Source organism: Sus scrofa, chromosome 3, assembly GCF_054392235.1.
Source record: "Sus scrofa isolate SSC_HxYL_T2T_F1_AM1 chromosome 3, Sscrofa_HxYL_maternal_Yorkshire_Landrace_v2.0, whole genome shotgun sequence".
NCBI classification, from domain to species: domain Eukaryota; kingdom Metazoa; phylum Chordata; class Mammalia; order Artiodactyla; family Suidae; genus Sus; species Sus scrofa.
In genome coordinates, this window is record NC_139385.1 from 47,288,895 (window position 1) to 47,305,945 (window position 17,051).

Consider the following 17,051-nt stretch of genomic DNA (forward strand, 5'->3'; position numbering starts at 1 on the left):
GGTTTTCTGGTGGCATCTTTAGGATTTTCTATGTGTAGTTTTATGTCATCTGTAAACGGTGATAGCTTCACTTCCTCCTTTTCAATTGGATTCCTTTTACTTTTTTTTTTTTTCTCAGATTACTGTGGCTAGGCTTCCAAACTATGTTGAATAAAAGTGGTGAGAGTGGACATCCTTGTCTTTGCTCCTGATCGTAGCAGGAATTCTTTCAGCTTTTCACCATTGAGAACGATGTTCACTGTGGGTTTGTCGTATATGGCCTTTATCATGTTGAGGTAGGTTCCTTCTGTGCCCACTTTCTGGAGGGTTTTTATCAGAAATGGTTGTTGGATTCTGTCAGAAGCTTTTTCTGTATCTGTTGTTCCGCATCATATGTTGTTTTTCTTCTTCTTCTTCTTTTTTTTTTTTTTTTTTTTTTGTCTTTTTGCCATTTCTTGGGCCGCTCCCACGGCACATGGAGGGTCCCAGGCTAGGGGTCTCATTGGAGCCTACACCACAGCCACAGCAACACAGGATCCAAGCCGTGTCTGCCACCTACACCACAGCTCACGGCAGCGCCGGATCCTTAACCCACTGAGTGAGGCCAGGGATCGAACCCGCAACCTCATGGTTCCTAGTCGGATTCGTTAACCACTGCGCCGCGACGGGAACCCCATTGCTGAGAATTTTTGCATTTATGTTCATCAGTGATGTTGGCCTGTAATTTTCTTTTTTGTGTGTGTTATCTTTGTCAAGTTTGGGTATCAGGGTGATGGTGGGCTCATGGAATGACTTTGGAAGTGTTCTTTCCTCTGCAATTTTTGGGAATAGTTTCAGAAGGATAGGTGTTAACTGTTCTCTAAATGTTTGATAGGATTTGCTTGTGAAGCCGTCTGGTCCTGGACTTTTGTTGGTTGGAGGTTTTAAATCACCGTTTCAGTTTCCGTGTTGTGATTGGTCCATTCCGCTTTTCTGTTTCTTCCCGGTATAATCTTGGAAGATTGTGCTGTTGTAAGAATTTGTCCATTTCTCCTAGGTTCTCCAGTTCATTGGCGTGTAATTGCTTGTAGTAAATTTTTATGATCCTTTGTATTTCTGTGATGTCCATTGTAACTTGTCCTTTTTCATTTCTAATTTTATTAATTTGAGTCCTCTCTTTTTTCTTGATATTCCAGCTAAGGGTTTATCAATTTTGTTGATCTTTTCAAAGAACCAGCTTTTAGTTTCATTGGTTTTTTTGTTGTGTTGTTTTCTTTGTTTCTATTTCATTTATTTCCTCTCTGATCTGTGTGATTTCTTTTACTAGCTGTGAGGGGCTTTTTTGGTTATACTTTCTCTAGTTGCTTTAGGTGTAAGGATAAGTTGTTTATATGCGATTTTTCTTGTTTCCTAAGGTAAGCTCGTATTGCTATAAACGTCCCTCTTAGCACTACTTTTGCTGCATCCCGTAGGTTTGGGATTGTTGTCTTTATCATCATCTGTCTCTAGGTATTTTTTTTTATTTCTTTGGCGATCCATTGGTTGTTTAGTAGCATATTGTTTAGTCTCCGCATATTTGTTTTTTACAGTTTTTTCCTTGTTGATTTCTAGTCTTAAAGCGTTATGGTCAAAAAAGATGCCTGGTATGATTTCAGTTTTTTAAAATGTACCAAGGCTTGATTTGTGGCCCAGAGTGTGATCTATCCTAGAGAATGTTCCGTGTGCACTTGAGAAGAACGTGTTTTCTGCTGCTTTGGGATGGAATGTCCTACAAATGTCTGCTCAGTCCGTCTGGTCTAATGATCATTTAAGGCCTTCGTTTCCTCATTGATCTTCTGTCTGGATGCTCTGTCCATTGCTGTAAAGGGGCTTTAGAGCCCTCTGCTATTACTGTGTTATTACTGATTTCTCCTTTTGTGGCTGTTGGTAGTTGCCTCACACGTTGAGGCGCTTTTATGTTGGGTGCGTAGATATTTACAGTTTTTGTATTTTCCTCTTCTTGGATTGGTCCTTCGCTCATGGTGTATGACCTTCTTTGTCTTTTGAAACTGTCTTTTAGAGTCTGTTTTGTCTGCTATGAGTATTGCAACTCCAGCTTTCTCTTCATTTCCCTTTGCCTGGAAAGTCTTCTTCCATCCTCTCACTCTGGATTTGTGTGTGTCCCTAGAACTGAAGAGGGTCTCTTGAAGACAGCATGTATGTGGGTCTTGGTCTTGAGTCCGTTCAGCCAGTCTGTGTCTTTGGGTTGGAATGTTTAGTCCTTTGACATTTAAGGATGTTGTTGATATGTATGTTTTATTGCCATCTTAGCCATTGTTTTGCATTTGGGTTTGTGTCCTTCTCTTGTAATTTGATGACTGTCTTTACTGTTGTGTTTGGAATGCTTTTGCTTCTTTGTGTGCGTGTTGTAGATTTTTGGTTTGCAATTACCATGAGGTAGGTGTGTGTGTGTGTGTGTGGGTGTGGGTGTGGGTGTGTGGGTGTGTCCTTCTTTCTTTCTTTTTTTTTAGGGCTGCACCCACAGCAGGTGGAGGTTCCCAGGCCAGGTGTCGCATTGGAGCTATAGCTGCTAGCCTATGCCACAGCCACAATAGATCCAAGTGGCATCTGCGACCTACACCAGAACTTGTGGCAACGCCAGATCCTTAACCCACTCAGAGATGCCAGGGATCGAACCTGTGTCCTCATGGACCATAGTTAGAGTTGTTTCTGCTGAGTCACGATGGGAACGCCCCCAGCCTTAGGTTTTGAGGTCGGAGTCTGTATATATATACAGTGCTTTTCAGTGCTGGTCTCTCAATTGCAGACGCGTGTCTTGCCTTTGTGACCTCCCCTGCTCACGGTTTCTGGGTTGGTGGCGACTTGAGTGTGGGTGATTTCCTGCCACCAGTGAGCCTTGTCATTTCTCATGTTTTCTTTCTCGTTGGGGCCTTTTCTTTTCCCCCTAGAGACGCTCCTTTAGAATCTATTGTAGGGCTGGCTTGGCGGGGCTGGATTCTCTCCGTTTTGGCTGGTGTGTGACACTTCTGACCTCGCCTTCAGAGCTGAATGAGGGCCTTGCTAGGCAGCGTGTTCTGGGTCGGAGGCTTTTTCCTCTCATCACGTTGCGTGTGTCGGGCTGCTCCCTTCTGGCCTGCAGAGGCCTGCTGAGCAGTCAGCCCGTGGCCTCACCGGGGTCCCCCTGTGCGTTGTTTCTTTTCTCCAGCTGCTTCCAGTATTTTCTCTCTGTCTTTAATTTTGATTGATGTGTGTCTCAGGGTGTTCCTCCTTGGGTTCACTTGACGTGGCCCTCGCTGTGGTTCCTGGAGCCGAGTGAGCCATTCCTTCCCCACGTTAGGGAAGTGTTTGCCGCTCCCTCCTCGGGGCTTTTCTCCGGGCCGCTCCCTCCCCTCGTCCCGGCAGCCCCATCTCGCGTGTGTTGGCGCCTTAACGTCCCAGAGGTCCCTGGGGCTGTCCTCACCTCCTCTCATCCTGTCGTCTGTATTCTGTCCTGTGTCAGGGATTTCAGCTGTGGGCGTCCGCCTCGCGGATTCACTCACGGGCCTTGTGGGCTCTGCTGTGGGCTCCTCCCAGTGAATTTTTCATTTGGTGATTGTGTTGTTTATCTCTGCTTTTTTTTGGGGGGGGGGCACTCCCATCTCTGCTTTTCTGTTTTTTAAATCTTCTTTTTCTTTGTTCGTTGTTTCTTGTAATTTATCGGCTTTGCCTCCAGTTTATTTTCGAGATCTTGAGTCGTCTTTACTGTCATCGGTCTAGAGTCTTTTTCATGGAGGTTCGTAATCTCCAGCTCATTTAGCTGGTTTTTTTTGGTTTTCCTTGTTCCCTTAGCTCAGGCACAATTCTCTGCCTTTTCACCGTGTATAGATTTTGGGTGCGCTCTCCTTTCTGCCGACAATGGGGTTGTCGCCTCTCTTGCTTCTGGTGTCTGCCCCCTGCCGTGTGGCTGATGTGGGTGGGGGGGCTTGCTGCAGGCTTCCTGAAGGGAGGGGCTGCCGCCTGCCCCCTGTTGGGTGGCTCCGATTCCTGTCCCTCTGGTGGGTGGGGCTCTGGCTCCGGCTGGGATTAGAGGTGGCTGTGGGATGGGGTCCTTGGGCAGCCCGTTTGCTGATGGGTGGGGCTGGTGGGTTCCCACCTGGTTTGTTGTCTGGCCTGGGGTTTCTCGGCCATAAATGGGTGGGGGTAGACTTTTCCAAAACGGCCCCCTCTAGAGGAGGTCATGCTGATGACTGTGCCCGCGACCTTAGACCTTCCCCCACGGTAAGCCATGGTCGCCCTGTTTCCCAGGAGAGCCTCCAGGGACCTCAGGCAGGTCTGACCCGGATTCCTGGGGCATCTCTGCTTGGCCCTGGGACCCAGTGCCCAGGAAGGCCTGTGTGAGCCTTTCCAGCGTGGAGTCTCCGTGTCCTCCAGTCCCAGGGGAGCTCCTGCGCACATGCCCTGCTGCCCCTCCACACCCAATGCCCCGGGGGCTCCTCCTCCCGCCCGCCAGGTCCCTGGGCGTGGGAACCTGGCGTGGGGCTCAGAACTCTTGCTCCTGTGTGAGCCTCAGCAATATGGTTCCTTTCCAGTCTGCGTCACCCAGTGGGTACAGGATTGCTTATATTTGTATTAGCGGCCCTCCTACCATCTCGATGTAGCTTCTTCTTTGCCTTTGGGTGTGGGGTAACTGTTTTTGTGGGAGTTTCCAGTCTAGTTTGTGGATGGGTGTTCAGTGTTTGGCTGTAATGTTGGTGTTTTCGGGCGTAAGGCGAGCTCCAGTTCTTCTGCTCGGGCTTCTTGCCTGTTGTCTCCTCTGTCCTTTGAAATTTAGGATGCCAGAGTCTGACATTTTTGTGGTGTTTGATGGACATTATTTGCTGCAGGACAGCTAAGCGTAGGTGACCTTTGATTGCATGGGTTAGAAGCGCACGAGTCCCTCTCCCATGGGTGTTTCACTGAAGCCCACTGAGCAGCTGCATTCCTGCAGCGGGTTGCATCTCGTGCAGAGCTGCAGACAGTGTAGACTCACACTCAGCTGGGCAAGGAGTCGGCCCCTAGAACTGCCCGATGTCCAGGGGTCTGGAGTATGCCCTTTACTTGTGGATTGGCTGCTGGGCGTGGCCTGTACCGAGCGTGGCCCTGGGTGGGGGCGGGAGGAGGAGATGCTCCTCACTTTCCGGCTGCCCGGGGGGCCTCGGGCGGGTCCCCCACCTCCGCCTGCCCTGAGTCCTCTGGGGGCAGCTCTAGGCAGCTGGAAGCAGGTCTCCTGTCTTGACTTCCACGTAGAGACCGAGGGCAGGCATCCCCTCACCCTGCCCTTCCCTCCCAAAGCCGCGAGGCCGCCTTCTCCTTCAGGTCCACTTGACCCTCGGGTAGCCCTCCCTGCACCTGGTCTCCACGCGGAGCCCCGAGGGCCCGTCTCTTCTCAGCATTGACTCTGCTGAGACACCTGAGAGAGAGATTCCCTCCCCTTCACCTCCCGTCAGACCCGTGAGGGCCATGGTCCCGCAGCATCACCTCCCCCAAGACCCCGAGGGCGGGTCTGCTCTCACCTCTGCCTTTACTCAGACACCGGAGGGCGGGATTCCTCTCCGCTCCACCTCCACGCTAACCCTCCAGGGAAGGCCTCCCCCACCTGCACCTCCACGCACCCAAGGGCCGGGGTCCCCAGTTTTTACTGCCACTGAGACTCCTGAAAGCTGGTCTCCCCTCACCTGCACCTGAACTCATGACCTTAGGGCAGGGGTCCCCTCCCCTTGCCTCCGTCCAGACCCCCAAGGTCGTGCCCCCTCAGCAGGGCAGTGTCCTCCGTGTCCCGCGCCTGCTCAGGCTGGTGGACGCTGGTCTGCTCTTTCTTGGGCGCAGTAACATGAAACCTGTGTTTGAAGGGTTTTGGGAAGAAGCCTAATTGAGGGCACTTTTCTCCTTTTGTCTTTCAGGTACTCATTTGGTAAGTGACAGTCATAGGACAGTATGCCCGCATTGGCATTTTCTGGGGTACGTACCTCCGCGTGTGCTGCCTGCTGTCCTGGCGCCTCTCATCGGCCCTGTGGCTGCCCCATCCTGTTTGCTGACGTTTCCCCTTGGCCTGCACCCCTGACGGCTGCCCAGGGGCCTCGAGCAGGCCCAGCGTGCGGCCCTTAGTCCTGTGCTGGACAGGGACCCCCAGCGGGCGTTCCCATGACACTGTCATGGGTCGTCCCCCTCTGCTGGCGGAGGGCCTCTGTGCCCAGGCCTCCCTGTCCCCAGTGGGCACGCTGCGTAGAGCAGGGTACCGTGGGCACCCGCAGGCCTGGGATTTTGCTGTTCCCTGCGGGGACACCGCAGGTCCTCCCCTGTGCTTGTGGGAAGCACCGCCCCGGCATGGCTCCCAGAGCCGGCAGAGCACCAGGGCAGGCCTGGCTGAGGGCACAGCTGTCCTGGGTCCCAAGGCCTCCAGGCAGCCCTGGGGACACAGCAGGTTCGTCAGTTGATGCACTTCCGGGGTCCTCCCAGGTCTCGGGGAGCAGGAAAGAGCGGTTCCCTGGCGGGTCCTTGCAGCTCAGGTTCCCAGGGGGGCTCCGAGGTCCACTTCGGGGTGGGGGCCTCCCACCACCCTCTCGTCCCTGTGGCTGCGGGACAGATGGGGTCCAGGGCCGGTCCCCTTACGGGCTCCGCCGTGCCTCAGTGGTGCCTTCTCCCTGCGTCAGGGCTCCTGTTCTGCCCGCGTCAGTCCTCAGAGCTTGTTCCAGCCCTTCTGGGTCGAGCCAGATGGACAACCTGGAGCTGGTGGTCCAGCCAGAGGGTGGAAACGGATTCCTTTATTGTCGCGCAGCTGATGCAGCGGCAGGGGGCGAACCGGTGTGTGGCCTTTCTATTCCCTGTGTTGAGAGTTCCCTTTTGGTGTGTGGGGGCTGCAGGTGCCAGAGTGGAGGCCGCTCCCTGCCTGGGAGCCGGGCGGAGGCCACCTCCTCAGCGCTCTGAGGGGCGCCCGTCCGTCTTGCCCAGAGGTCAGCCGAGGGGCCTGGTCGGCCAAGGGGCCTGGGCAGCCGGGCCGCGCACAGGAGCCGATCCGGAGGAGATGCTGAGAGCTCTGCAAGGGGGCGCAGCCCGTCCTGGTGACCCCAGCGCTGCGCTTGTGCAGGGCAGACGTGGCCCCGGCCCGGGAGGCGGGAGACGGGGTGGCAGACCCCTCTGGCTGGAGCGGCAGTCGAGGGAGGCTGCGCACTAGGCGAGCGGATGCCAGCCTTCGCAGCAAGGCACGCGCTGCCCTGCGGGAGTGAGGGCGGGCTCGGGACGCGGGAAGAATGGGAGGAGTCACGGTTTCAGACCTGGAGATACCTTGTCTGGGCTGAGGGACAGGGTGAAGGCGGGTGGAGGAGTCGCCAGGCAGGTGAACCAGGCCCAGGGAGGAGCGGCCAGGCCGGAGCGGGAAGGGCTAAAGGGGCCCGTGTGCTGAGCACCACGGGAGGGCGGGCTCTCCAGGCCCCCGTGTGTCACCAGCTCCTGCACCCGGTGGCCTCCAGGGCTGAGGCCAGAGGGTGCCCCGCCAAGGAGGCGCGGTGCAGGTGCAGGGCTGTAGGAGGACAGCCGTACAGGCGGCCCTCCTCCCGCTTCCTCCTGATGTGTGTTTCTGAAGCGTGTAAAGCAGAATGAGCCATGGCTCCTGAAGTAACCGGCATGTGCCGAGGGGGCGCCCATGACGGGCAGGGCCAATGCACAGACGCAGGTTCCTGTGCCCGGCAACATGGCACAGGGTCAACTCCAGTGGATCTGAGAAGCGGGGGATGGACCTTGTAACCTGTCCCAGGAAGACTGACGGATGCGGCTCAGGAGGTGCTCTCCAAAGGGCCGGGCTGAGGTCTCTAGCAAGTCAGAAATGGAGTGGGCGCTGGCCACCAGCAGACGGGTGATGACGGTGAGTGCTCGCTGAATCCTCTGGACAGAAGACAGAAGTCAGCCCGAGCAGTTCCCAGGAGCCACGTCAGAGGCAGCGCGTCCTTGTGCTCTGTCGGTGCAGATGGGACGGCCTGGAGCCCGTGCTGCGAGGGCTGGGCGGCCGGGCTGGCGTCGGCCAGCGTCCAGGGACACGGAGCAGCATCGTCCTCTACGGGGAGGTGGAGGGTCCCGGGACAGGTCGGGGACTCGGCCCCTCCCCTCAGCACACAGACCCCCAGGTGGACAGGCGGCCGCCGGGCTCCAGCAGGTCCCCGCGCTCCACGCACACAGCACTCCGAGGAGGGAGGGAGGAGATCCTGCTGCCCTGAGTGGCCGGCTCCCTCCCGCCTGAACCGCGGGGAGAGCCACGTCGGCTCCCAGAGCCGCGGCTTCCGGCGCCACCAGCCAGGGGGTATGCCGTGCTGCCAGGGGTCCCAGTGCCCCATGCCCGCTGGTGTTCACTTGGGACCGGGGGCAGAGGATGAGGAGGGGCCATTGTCCCCAGACACAGGGGCCCTCCCCTGAGGCTTTCAGGAACGGCTGGGGCAGGCGGGGGCCCACAGAGGTCTTCTTGGGGTGTGAGGGCGTGATGGCCACGGACCACTCCCACCGCCGCGCGTTCCCCCTTACAGGAAGCAGAAGCCTTGAACCCCTGGCAAAGGGCCACCACCCCACACACCCCAGGGAGGGCCTGAAGCAGAACCCTCTGCCTCTGGGGGGCCGTGTCCCGCCGGCAGACCCAGGCCAGGCGCCCCTGTCCCTGGGGATGGGAGGTGGCACGCGATCCTCTCCTGCTGAGGCCGGGCCAGCCAAGCCCTTTCCCCACCACCCGCCCGGCGCTGTTGGACACGGGGCTGCGCCGGAGAGAGGGACCACGAGCCCGAGAAAGTCTGGCCCCAGAGCCCGCGCCCAGCCGGTGGGTAGCAGTAGCCCTGCTGAAGGTGGTCGCAGCCTGTGGGCCCTGAGGCCACGGTGCAGACCCAGACCCGGTCCTGTGGCTACACCCCGGGTTTGACATCATGAGAAATCACTAGAGACACACATACGCCCAGAACAGATCTGCTGCAGAGTGGACGCAGCTGAGGAACCGAATCAGCCGACTTGAAGACACGCGACCGAAACGCCGATGGGAAACAGACCGGGAGCCGGAGCAGGAGAGAGAGGAGCAGGGCAGGGAAGTTTTCGAAGAGGTAAAGACAAGACTGTCTCCAAAGGAGGGAAAAGCAAAATGCCGCAGGTTCAGGAACTTGAGAGCTCATGAATAAACAGCGTAGTCAGAACAGCCACAACCGGAGAGGGCAGGGCTTCAGCGCAGCCAGAGGTGGGACGGTCATTCCCGCAGTGCTCCTTGGAGACTCAGTCGGCCGAGGACGGGAGCCACTGTCACCGGGGCCCTGGCCCGGCCGAGCTGTCGTCCCGCGACGCGGAGGGAGCCTGGCAGGCGTTACAGGGATTCGAGTGATACGGGGATTCGGGCGACTCTGGGGAAAGAAGAGCATTAGGATTTAAGATGACAGTGAATACAGAATGTTTCCTGATTTTAAATTCCCTTAAAAGGGTAGAGAGCAAAGCAAAAATTCTAATTTAAAATATAAAGCAAAGAAGTCAGCACGTCATGGGCTGGAGTCACTGATGGGCCGGGGGAGCATCCATCGAAGTGCCCCCCCCCCCATGTAGGGAACTGTGGGATCCCTGTCTCCAAATGCAGGCTCTGTGCAGTGGTGGTTTTATTCCAAAGGAAGAAATGAGCCTTGAACTAGTAGAAAGACCTTCTCGCCCGGTGTGCACACCCAGCCTGGCCCCGTCATCACCGCATCCTTGTGACCCGTCTGACTTCACGTAACCCGTTAGTCCCACTCCACAGAGGGCAGGTTCCCGCGCAGCCGCGCTCTTCTGCGGCCAGAGTCCCCTCGAGGAGCCGGCGTGGCCGCATCCGGGGGACCCCGGTGAGAGGTCTCTTGATTTATGTGACGCGGTACAGGGCTTCCCAGTTGGCAAGGGGAGAACGTCCAGCCCTGCCTGCGTGTTTGGGGGCCTGCGGGTGGATGGGGCCTGTGGTGGAGTCCCAGGGAGGGGCTGGCGCTCTAGTAAGTGTCTCGCTGCCTGACAGGCGTGCCCCCCGGTCCCGGGCTGGGCCCTTCTGTCTCAGAGGACTTGGTGGTCACTGAGGCCAGCAGGGACCAGAGCCTCCGCGAACACGCTCCATCCACGGAGCTTCCCGGCCCCGCGTGGACGCAGTATGAGTCTGTGTGGGCGCGGGCAGGGGTGTCGCTGGCGGGCGCTGCGTTAAGCGGGTCTTGGCTTTGTGCTTCTGGCGGCTTTGTTGGCTGCTCTGCACAAGCCTTTGCTGCCTCCCCGGCCGCAGGGGTAACTGGGGTTAACACCATTCCCTTGGGGGGCCCCGCGGAACGCTGGGTTCCTGTGCTGTCTGCTCTCTGCGGCCGATGCTTGAGCTGTGACCCCAGGGCCAGGGCAGCCAGACGAAAGGGACCTCAGGCCTTTGGGATTTTCCTCGGCCACTTCTGGGGTGACCACTGAGAACTGGCTTTTCCCAGTGCACCTGTCGTCCTGTCGCGTTTGTGCTTATGTCCACTTCTCTTCTGTTCAGTCTTTGCTCACGAGGCCCCTCTCTGGGTTGCCTGCTGAGATGCAGAAAATGCTGGGCTCCAACCTAACTACTGCAGCACAGCGAGGGCTCAGGCGCCCGGTGGCCGCAGAGATCGAGGACTGTCCATGGCTGTGAAGAGGTCCATGGGTGGCACTGTTCATTTCGTCTCTCCTGGGGGCTCCACTGGCCTGACTCTCCTCCGACCCTCCCAGGGCGCAGGGTCTAAGCTCAACCCCTCCTCCGGACGTGGCGCTGGCTCTGCCTGGTGCATGCCAGTCTCCTGCCTGGAGTGCACACATTGCTAGCCCTCCTCCTGGCAGCTCCCTTCCTTCAGACCCAGCGCTTCGGGAGGCCGAGCCTCTGAATGTCCCACTGCCTCCAGTCTGGGGCCCCCGCCACCGTCCCTCCTCGTGCTGCCACTTGCAGGTGGCCACGCACTTGCGGGAGAGGCCGTGTGAACGCAGGAAATCGGTGTCCGCCAGCACTCACTCGGCGGCTGCACCACTGCCGCGCACTCTGAAGCCCCCCTGGCTTGGCGGCCTTCGGGGGATGGGTCTGCCGTTCTGTGTGCTCCGAGGGAGGCCTCTCCCGCTCCCCTGCAGTAAGTGTGCTCTTTGACCTCTGGGGGCTGGGAACCTTCTGCAGACCTCCGCTGGTCTCATGCATTGGAAAACCATGCGGGGACCCAACAGGTCCGGCTCAGCTGGGGCTTCCAGGAAGGGCTTTTGGGGGCTTTCTGCCAGGACGAAGCTGCTCTTGGCCTGTGGCTGAGCCCTGTGGTGGCGAGGCCCCAGGGAGGGGACCCCGCTCTGCCGTGTGTGCCGAGGGCAGGATAAGTGAAGGGCCACCGCAGTCCATGTCTCAGGGCCATCCCCTGAGCCCCTCGGAGTGCTCAGACCCAGGCCCCTTCCAGGTCTGGGCGGCAGGCCGCGGGCAGGGAAGGCTGTGCTGCCCACTGCGGGGGCTGGGGATCCACACTGGCCAGGCTGGGGGAGGGTCTATCCCAGCTCTGGCTCTCGGCCACCTTGCACTGTCCTAGACAGACAGACAGACAGACACGAGGAAGCCCGTGCTCTCCCGAGGTCTCACTCCTACTTTGGCAGTTCTGAGGCCTCGAGAGTGTTTTGTGACTTCTTTGATTTGATTTTGAGGCACCTCGGTGTATGTAGGTGGCACCTCCAGCCAGGTGACCTCCAGGCACCTTCCTCCCCATCTGCACCCCCGACACCAGTGCCCCTGTCGGAAGCCCCGGAGCCTGAGTGCATCCGATTTACTTCTTAGGGGTATTCTCTCCAGGGACCCACTCCCGTGTCCCATTTCTTCGGGGGCAGGAGGGTGTGGAAGGACCTCGGGGGAGGGTTCCCAAGGGCTCCGGGCCTGGGAAGGTCTTTTTTAGGAACGGAGCGGAGCGTTCCTTGCTTCACCACAGGCCTGCGAGGCTGAGCGTCGGACATTGTGGGGTCCTTGATTTCATTGAGAAGCTCAGTGGAGAAGGTCTTGCTTTATCCTAATGTGAAAACCGTCAGCTAGTGCAGAGGCTTCCTGGGGTCTGGGCTCGTGGTGGGCGTCCTGCTGCGAACTGCAGCTCAGGGAGCAGGGCCCTGACCGAGACGTCAGGAGCTGCCTGACCTGGGTCAAGCTGTCCGGGTGAGCCGTCCTCTCGCAGGCACACAGAGTGAATCACAGCGTTGAAGACAAGCCTGCTGGGCATTCGCGTGGTGGCTCAGCAGGTGAAGAACCTGACTAGTATCTGTGAGAATGCGGGTTTGATCCCCGGCCTCGCTCAGTGGCTTAAAGACCTGTCATTGCCAAGAGCAGGAGCGCGGCGGGCTCTGGCGTGGGGCAGGTGTGAGGGGCTGGGGAGCTGCAGTGTGGCGGGGCAGTGTGTCGTGTGCGGGCATGGAGGGCCTGGCTAGCGGGTGGGGACATGAGCTGACTGGCCATTTTTCCGCTGTGTCACCTGCCACTGTCCCTCTGGCGCCATGCTTTGCTCTTGCCAAGCAGGCCACCTGCCCTCCTGCATGTGAAGTCTGCTTCCAGGCAGGTCGAGGGGGGTCCTTGGCTGCTTACGTGGCCTGACACCGGGACCCCACGTTCCCTGTCACAGCAGCTCCTCCCGCCAGCAGTTGCAGATTAAATGCTCCCTTTGACCCTTACTGCTCTTAAATTCATGCTTTAAAAACAACGTAATGAGGGGTTTACTGGCCCAACTGGAAGTTTTTATTAAAACCCGCTGGTGCTGGAGTGGAACCTGCCTGCCGGAAGTGATTAGCCAGCCTCGCGGCTCGGCGCTGCCTTGGCCCGAGCAAGTCCACCGAACCGTTTCCAGACCCTTGCTGGCCAGGGCTCCGGGCTTCGCCTGGTTCTCATATCCTCCACTTTAATTCATGCTTCGTCTAATCTCCCCACAGCCCCGTGTCCAAGAAAGTGGTTTCTCATGATTAAATTATTCCTGTAACCAGAGGCAGCCGCGCCCTGTCCTGGGAGCTCACCAGCCTGCGGACCGTTCCAGGGAGCCTGTCCTGCTGTTCACGGACTGGGATGGATTTGATCCCTTCCCGCCTGCCAGCTACTGCTGCTACTCCCGGGGCTGGGGGCTCTGCTGGGCAGTGTCGGTTTGGGTCTCACATCTGGTCAGGTCCTTGGGAAGGACAGGCGGTGTGGGCTGAGTGACTCTTGGGGCCGCGCGAGACCCAGCAGAAGCGGTCAGCTCCAGGGGGAAGGAGACGGCTCCATCCGTGTTCTCGCTGTGAGTGGCCTTAGGTGGCCGCCCCTCTAGGCCGCATCTCCTCAGTGCTTGCGGCCAGCAGGCCGTGCCCTTGCTCTTTTCTCTCTGGCCCCTCTCCCGGGTCACTGGGAGCGCCCGCGCAGACGGAGCAGCAGGCGAGGGGCTGGGCGCCAAGGGAGACCGGCGGTGCCCTTGCCCGCCTCCACCGCCTGCCTGCTCACACCTTCCTGCCTCTGGTGCCTGCTCGGATCACCCACAAACACGCACACGTCGGTTTGGGCTAGAGCTGCCCAGGTGGCACGTCATGTGCATCTCTTTCGCGCTGGGTGATACCTGGTGCACATCGCCTAGTGGCACCTGGAGGGAAATGCGTCTTAAAGTCTTCTCTCTTGTCCACACGGTGATTCACACTTGGCTCCAGCTTCCTCCTGTCACACCTGGTTCTCCTTCTGAGCCTTGCTCACCCTCTGTGATGTGCCAAATTCTAGAATCCTGAAGAGGCATCTTGTTGCTGTCATTCTTAGGTCCAGTGCTGAATCCCTTTGAGCAGGTTTTGTCAGGAATGTTCAAAATGACCCTTTATTTTTATTAAGTGTTGTGGATGTTTGCCTGGCATTTCCTTTTCACAGTGTCACTGGTAACGGTAGCATCGTGGTCAGTGGGAGTTTCCTGGGGGCGGTGCCCTAGCTGTCCAGGGCGGTTTCACCACCCCCCTTTTTCTGGGTCTTACTGCTAGTCCTGCAGCCCAGGGCCGCTGGCTGCACCCCCCAAACCTCTCTGCCCCCCCCCACCCCGCCGCTTGTGGTCCTGCCTCAGTGCTCCTCGTGTGTCACAACAGCCAGATGAGTCCTTTCAAAACACGCGTTTTATGGGATTTTTAAAATGGATTTTGGCTCATTAACTTTTACTTTTTACAGGTAGCTTCCTCCCAGGAGGAAGGGGCTTAATATTTTCTAAGATCCTGAGTTGGATTAACTCATTAATCTTCTCTTCCTCTTACCTGCAGGCAGAGTCATGGAGACCCGGGCTCATGCCCCTCTGCCTGTGTACCTGTCACCTAAGGGCCCCGTGTCTCTGACAGTGGCAGGTAGTGCCATTTTTTTTAATTTATTTTTTAATTATTTTAAAAATTTTTTCCACTGTACAGCATGTTGTGTTGTGATGTAAGTATCTAGACATAGTTCTCATGCTACACAGCAGGATCTCAGTGTAAATCCATTCCAAGAGCAACAGTTTGCATCCATTAATCCTAAGCTCCTGATCCCTCCCACTCCCTCCCTCTTCCCCGGGCAACCACAAGTCTATTCTCCAAGTCCATGATTTTCTTTTCTGTGGAAAGGTTCATTTGTGCCGTATATTAGATTCCCGATATAAGTGATATCATATGGTATTTATCTTTCTCTTTCTGACTTACTTCACTCCGTATGAGAGTCTCTAGTCGCATCCATGTTGCTGCAAATGGCATTATTTTCTTTTTCATGGCTGAGTAGTATTCCATTGTATGTGTGTGTGTGTATATATATATATATATATATATATATCACATCTTCTTAATCCATTCATCTGTCGATGGACATTTGGGTTGTTTCCATGTCCTGGCTATTGTGAACAGAGCTGCAATGAACATGCGAGTGCATGTGTCTTTTTTAAGGAAAGCTTTGTCCGGATATATGCCCAAGAGTGGGATTGCGGGGTCATATGGTAGTTCTATGTATAGTTTTCTAAGGTATCTCCGTACTGTTCTCCATAGTGGCTGTACCAGTTTACATTCCCACCAGCAGTGCAGGAGGGTTCCCTTTTCTTCACAGCCCCTCCAGCACTTGTTATTTGTGGACTTATCAATGGTGGCCATTCTGACCGGCATGAGGTGGTGTCTCATGGTAGTTTTGATTTGCATTTCTCTAATAATCAGGGATGTTGAGCATTTTTTCCTGTGCTTGTTGGCCATCTGTACTTCTTCCTTGGAGAAATGTCTATTCAGGTCCTTCGCCCATTTTCCCATTGGGTGGTTGGCTTTTGTGCTGTGGAGTTGTACAAGTTGCTTGTATATCCTGGAGATTAAGCCCTCGTCCGTTGCATCATTTGAAACTACCTTCTCCCCTTCTGTAAGTTGTCTTTTTGTTCTCATTTGGGTTTCCTTTGCTGTGCAGAAGCTGGTCGGGTGATGCCGTTTTATAACGTCCGGTGCTGCTGCCCCTTTGGCCTAAGTGCTGCTTAGAGCAGAACTTCCAAACCAGACGGCTAAGGCTTTACAGGTTACCGTTTGTTGGCCAGTCTCTGATGTTATTACACTGTGGCCACATGAGACGCTCCGAAGGGTGTCCTTTTGATTATCTTTCGTTAAGGTAGACTTGCGAGTGGACTCGAAACTCCAGCTGGAGTCCACAGCTCCTGCCAGGAGGAGGGTGCCTTCCTGTGCCCGTGCCCTCGCCCTGGTCTCAGGCAGCGCCTTCACCCCCGTGAGCACTTTGCCCACACGTTTATATAGGTGACGCCTTTTCCTTTGCATAGGCGTCGCATGGAAGTAGAGCTGAGTCACGGTGTTGTGTTAGTTTCTGCTATACAGCAAAGTGATCCAATCGCGTGTATGTTCTTTTTCATCTTTTTTTTCTTCTTTGGCCACCCCACAGCGTGTGGAATTCCCAGGCCAGGTCTGCGCCTCAGCTGCGGCAACGCCAGATTCTTGAACCCCTGTTCCAGGCTGGGGATCAGACTGGCGTCCTGGCACTGCAGGGTCCCTGCTGACCCCACTGGGCCTCAGCGGGCGTCCATTCGGATTTGTCACTGGGATGGCGAATGGGTCCCCGGGTTGCACAGCAGCCTGGTCGTCTCTGTCTGTGTGTGCGGGTTTGCGTCTGCAGACCCAGCCTCCCCTCCCGCTCCCACCGCCTTGCCCTGGGCCACTGCGCATATCTTCTCTGTGTCGGAGCCTGTTTCTCTTTTGTAGATAGGGTCTTTTCTGTTGCATTTTAGCTTCCACATGTGAGTGATGCCGTGTGGTGTTTGTCTGTCTCCTCCTGACCGACTTCACGGAGGGCGAGCATCGCTGGTCCTGGAGTTGCTGCAGTGGCTCTGCGGTGACGAGCGGACACGTGGCCATGGACGCGGGTGTGGCCCTGGCGGCGTCCAGTGGGTCAAGAATCTGTGCTGTCTCACGGCCGGGAAGAGTCCGTTGTGTACACGTACCACTTCTCCTTTATCTGTTAAGCGGTTGGTGGGCAGATGTCTCGTTGTCTCCGTGTCTCGTTCATTGTGGGTAGTGCCGCTGCCAACATAGGGGTTCGCATGTGTCTTTTCAAATTGGAGTCTTGTCCAGACGCACGCCCAGGCCTGCTATGGCTGGACTGTACAGCAGCTCTCTCGGGTTCTCTGGGGAAGCTCCGCCCTGCCCTCCACAGCGGCTGCCCCAGCTGACCCCACCCGCGGGGCAGGCCCTTCCCTTTGCTCCACAGCCTCTCTGCCCGGGCTATTTGTAGGCTCTGTGAGGCTGGCCGTTCTGCCCGGGGCGAGGTGGTACCTGCTTGTAGCTTTGAGTTGCGCGTCTCTAACAGTGAGCGGCCTTGCCCATCTCGTCACGTGCCCGTGGGCCGTCTGTGGAGCAGCGTCTGTTTCAGTCTCCTGTCCGTTTTCCGTTGCACTGTTGGTTGCTGCCGTTGAGGGGTGTGAGCTGTTGATATCTTTTGGAAAGTAAGTCTTTGTCAGTCGCAAGGTTTGCAGTTACTTTCTCCTGGTCTGGAGTCTCTGTCATTGCGTCGATGGTTTCCTCTGCTGAGTTTAATCAGGTCCTGTCACTTTTTTTTGCTTTTCTGTCTGTTGCCTTGGGAGATGGACCTAAGGAAGCTTCGGTATGGTTTGTGTCAG

At 56.6% G+C, this 17,051-nt stretch overlaps 1 protein-coding gene across 4 annotated transcripts in view; it reads left to right on the forward strand.

Annotated features, from left to right (window-relative positions):
- The first annotated feature begins 5,876 nt into the window (after positions 1-5,876).
- LMF1 (lipase maturation factor 1) overlaps positions 5,877-17,051 on the forward strand; it is a 55,368-nt gene continuing 44,193 nt past the window's right edge. Inside the window, exons 1-6 of one of the 4 annotated variants that reach the window (XM_085018078.1) lie at positions 6,039-7,834; positions 8,487-8,770; positions 8,912-9,044; positions 9,563-9,800; positions 10,463-11,063; positions 14,197-14,277. In XM_085018078.1, the coding sequence (XP_084874204.1) occupies positions 11,012-11,063; positions 14,197-14,277 (133 nt within the window). In that variant the 5' untranslated portion in view covers positions 6,039-7,834; positions 8,487-8,770; positions 8,912-9,044; positions 9,563-9,800; positions 10,463-11,011. Of the gene's footprint in view, positions 5,935-6,038; positions 7,835-8,486; positions 8,771-8,911; positions 9,045-9,562; positions 9,801-10,462; positions 11,064-14,196; positions 14,278-16,659; positions 16,878-17,051 lie in introns of those variants that run through there. The other 3 variants (XM_085018082.1, XM_085018084.1, XM_085018081.1) reach the window with 3 other exon arrangements.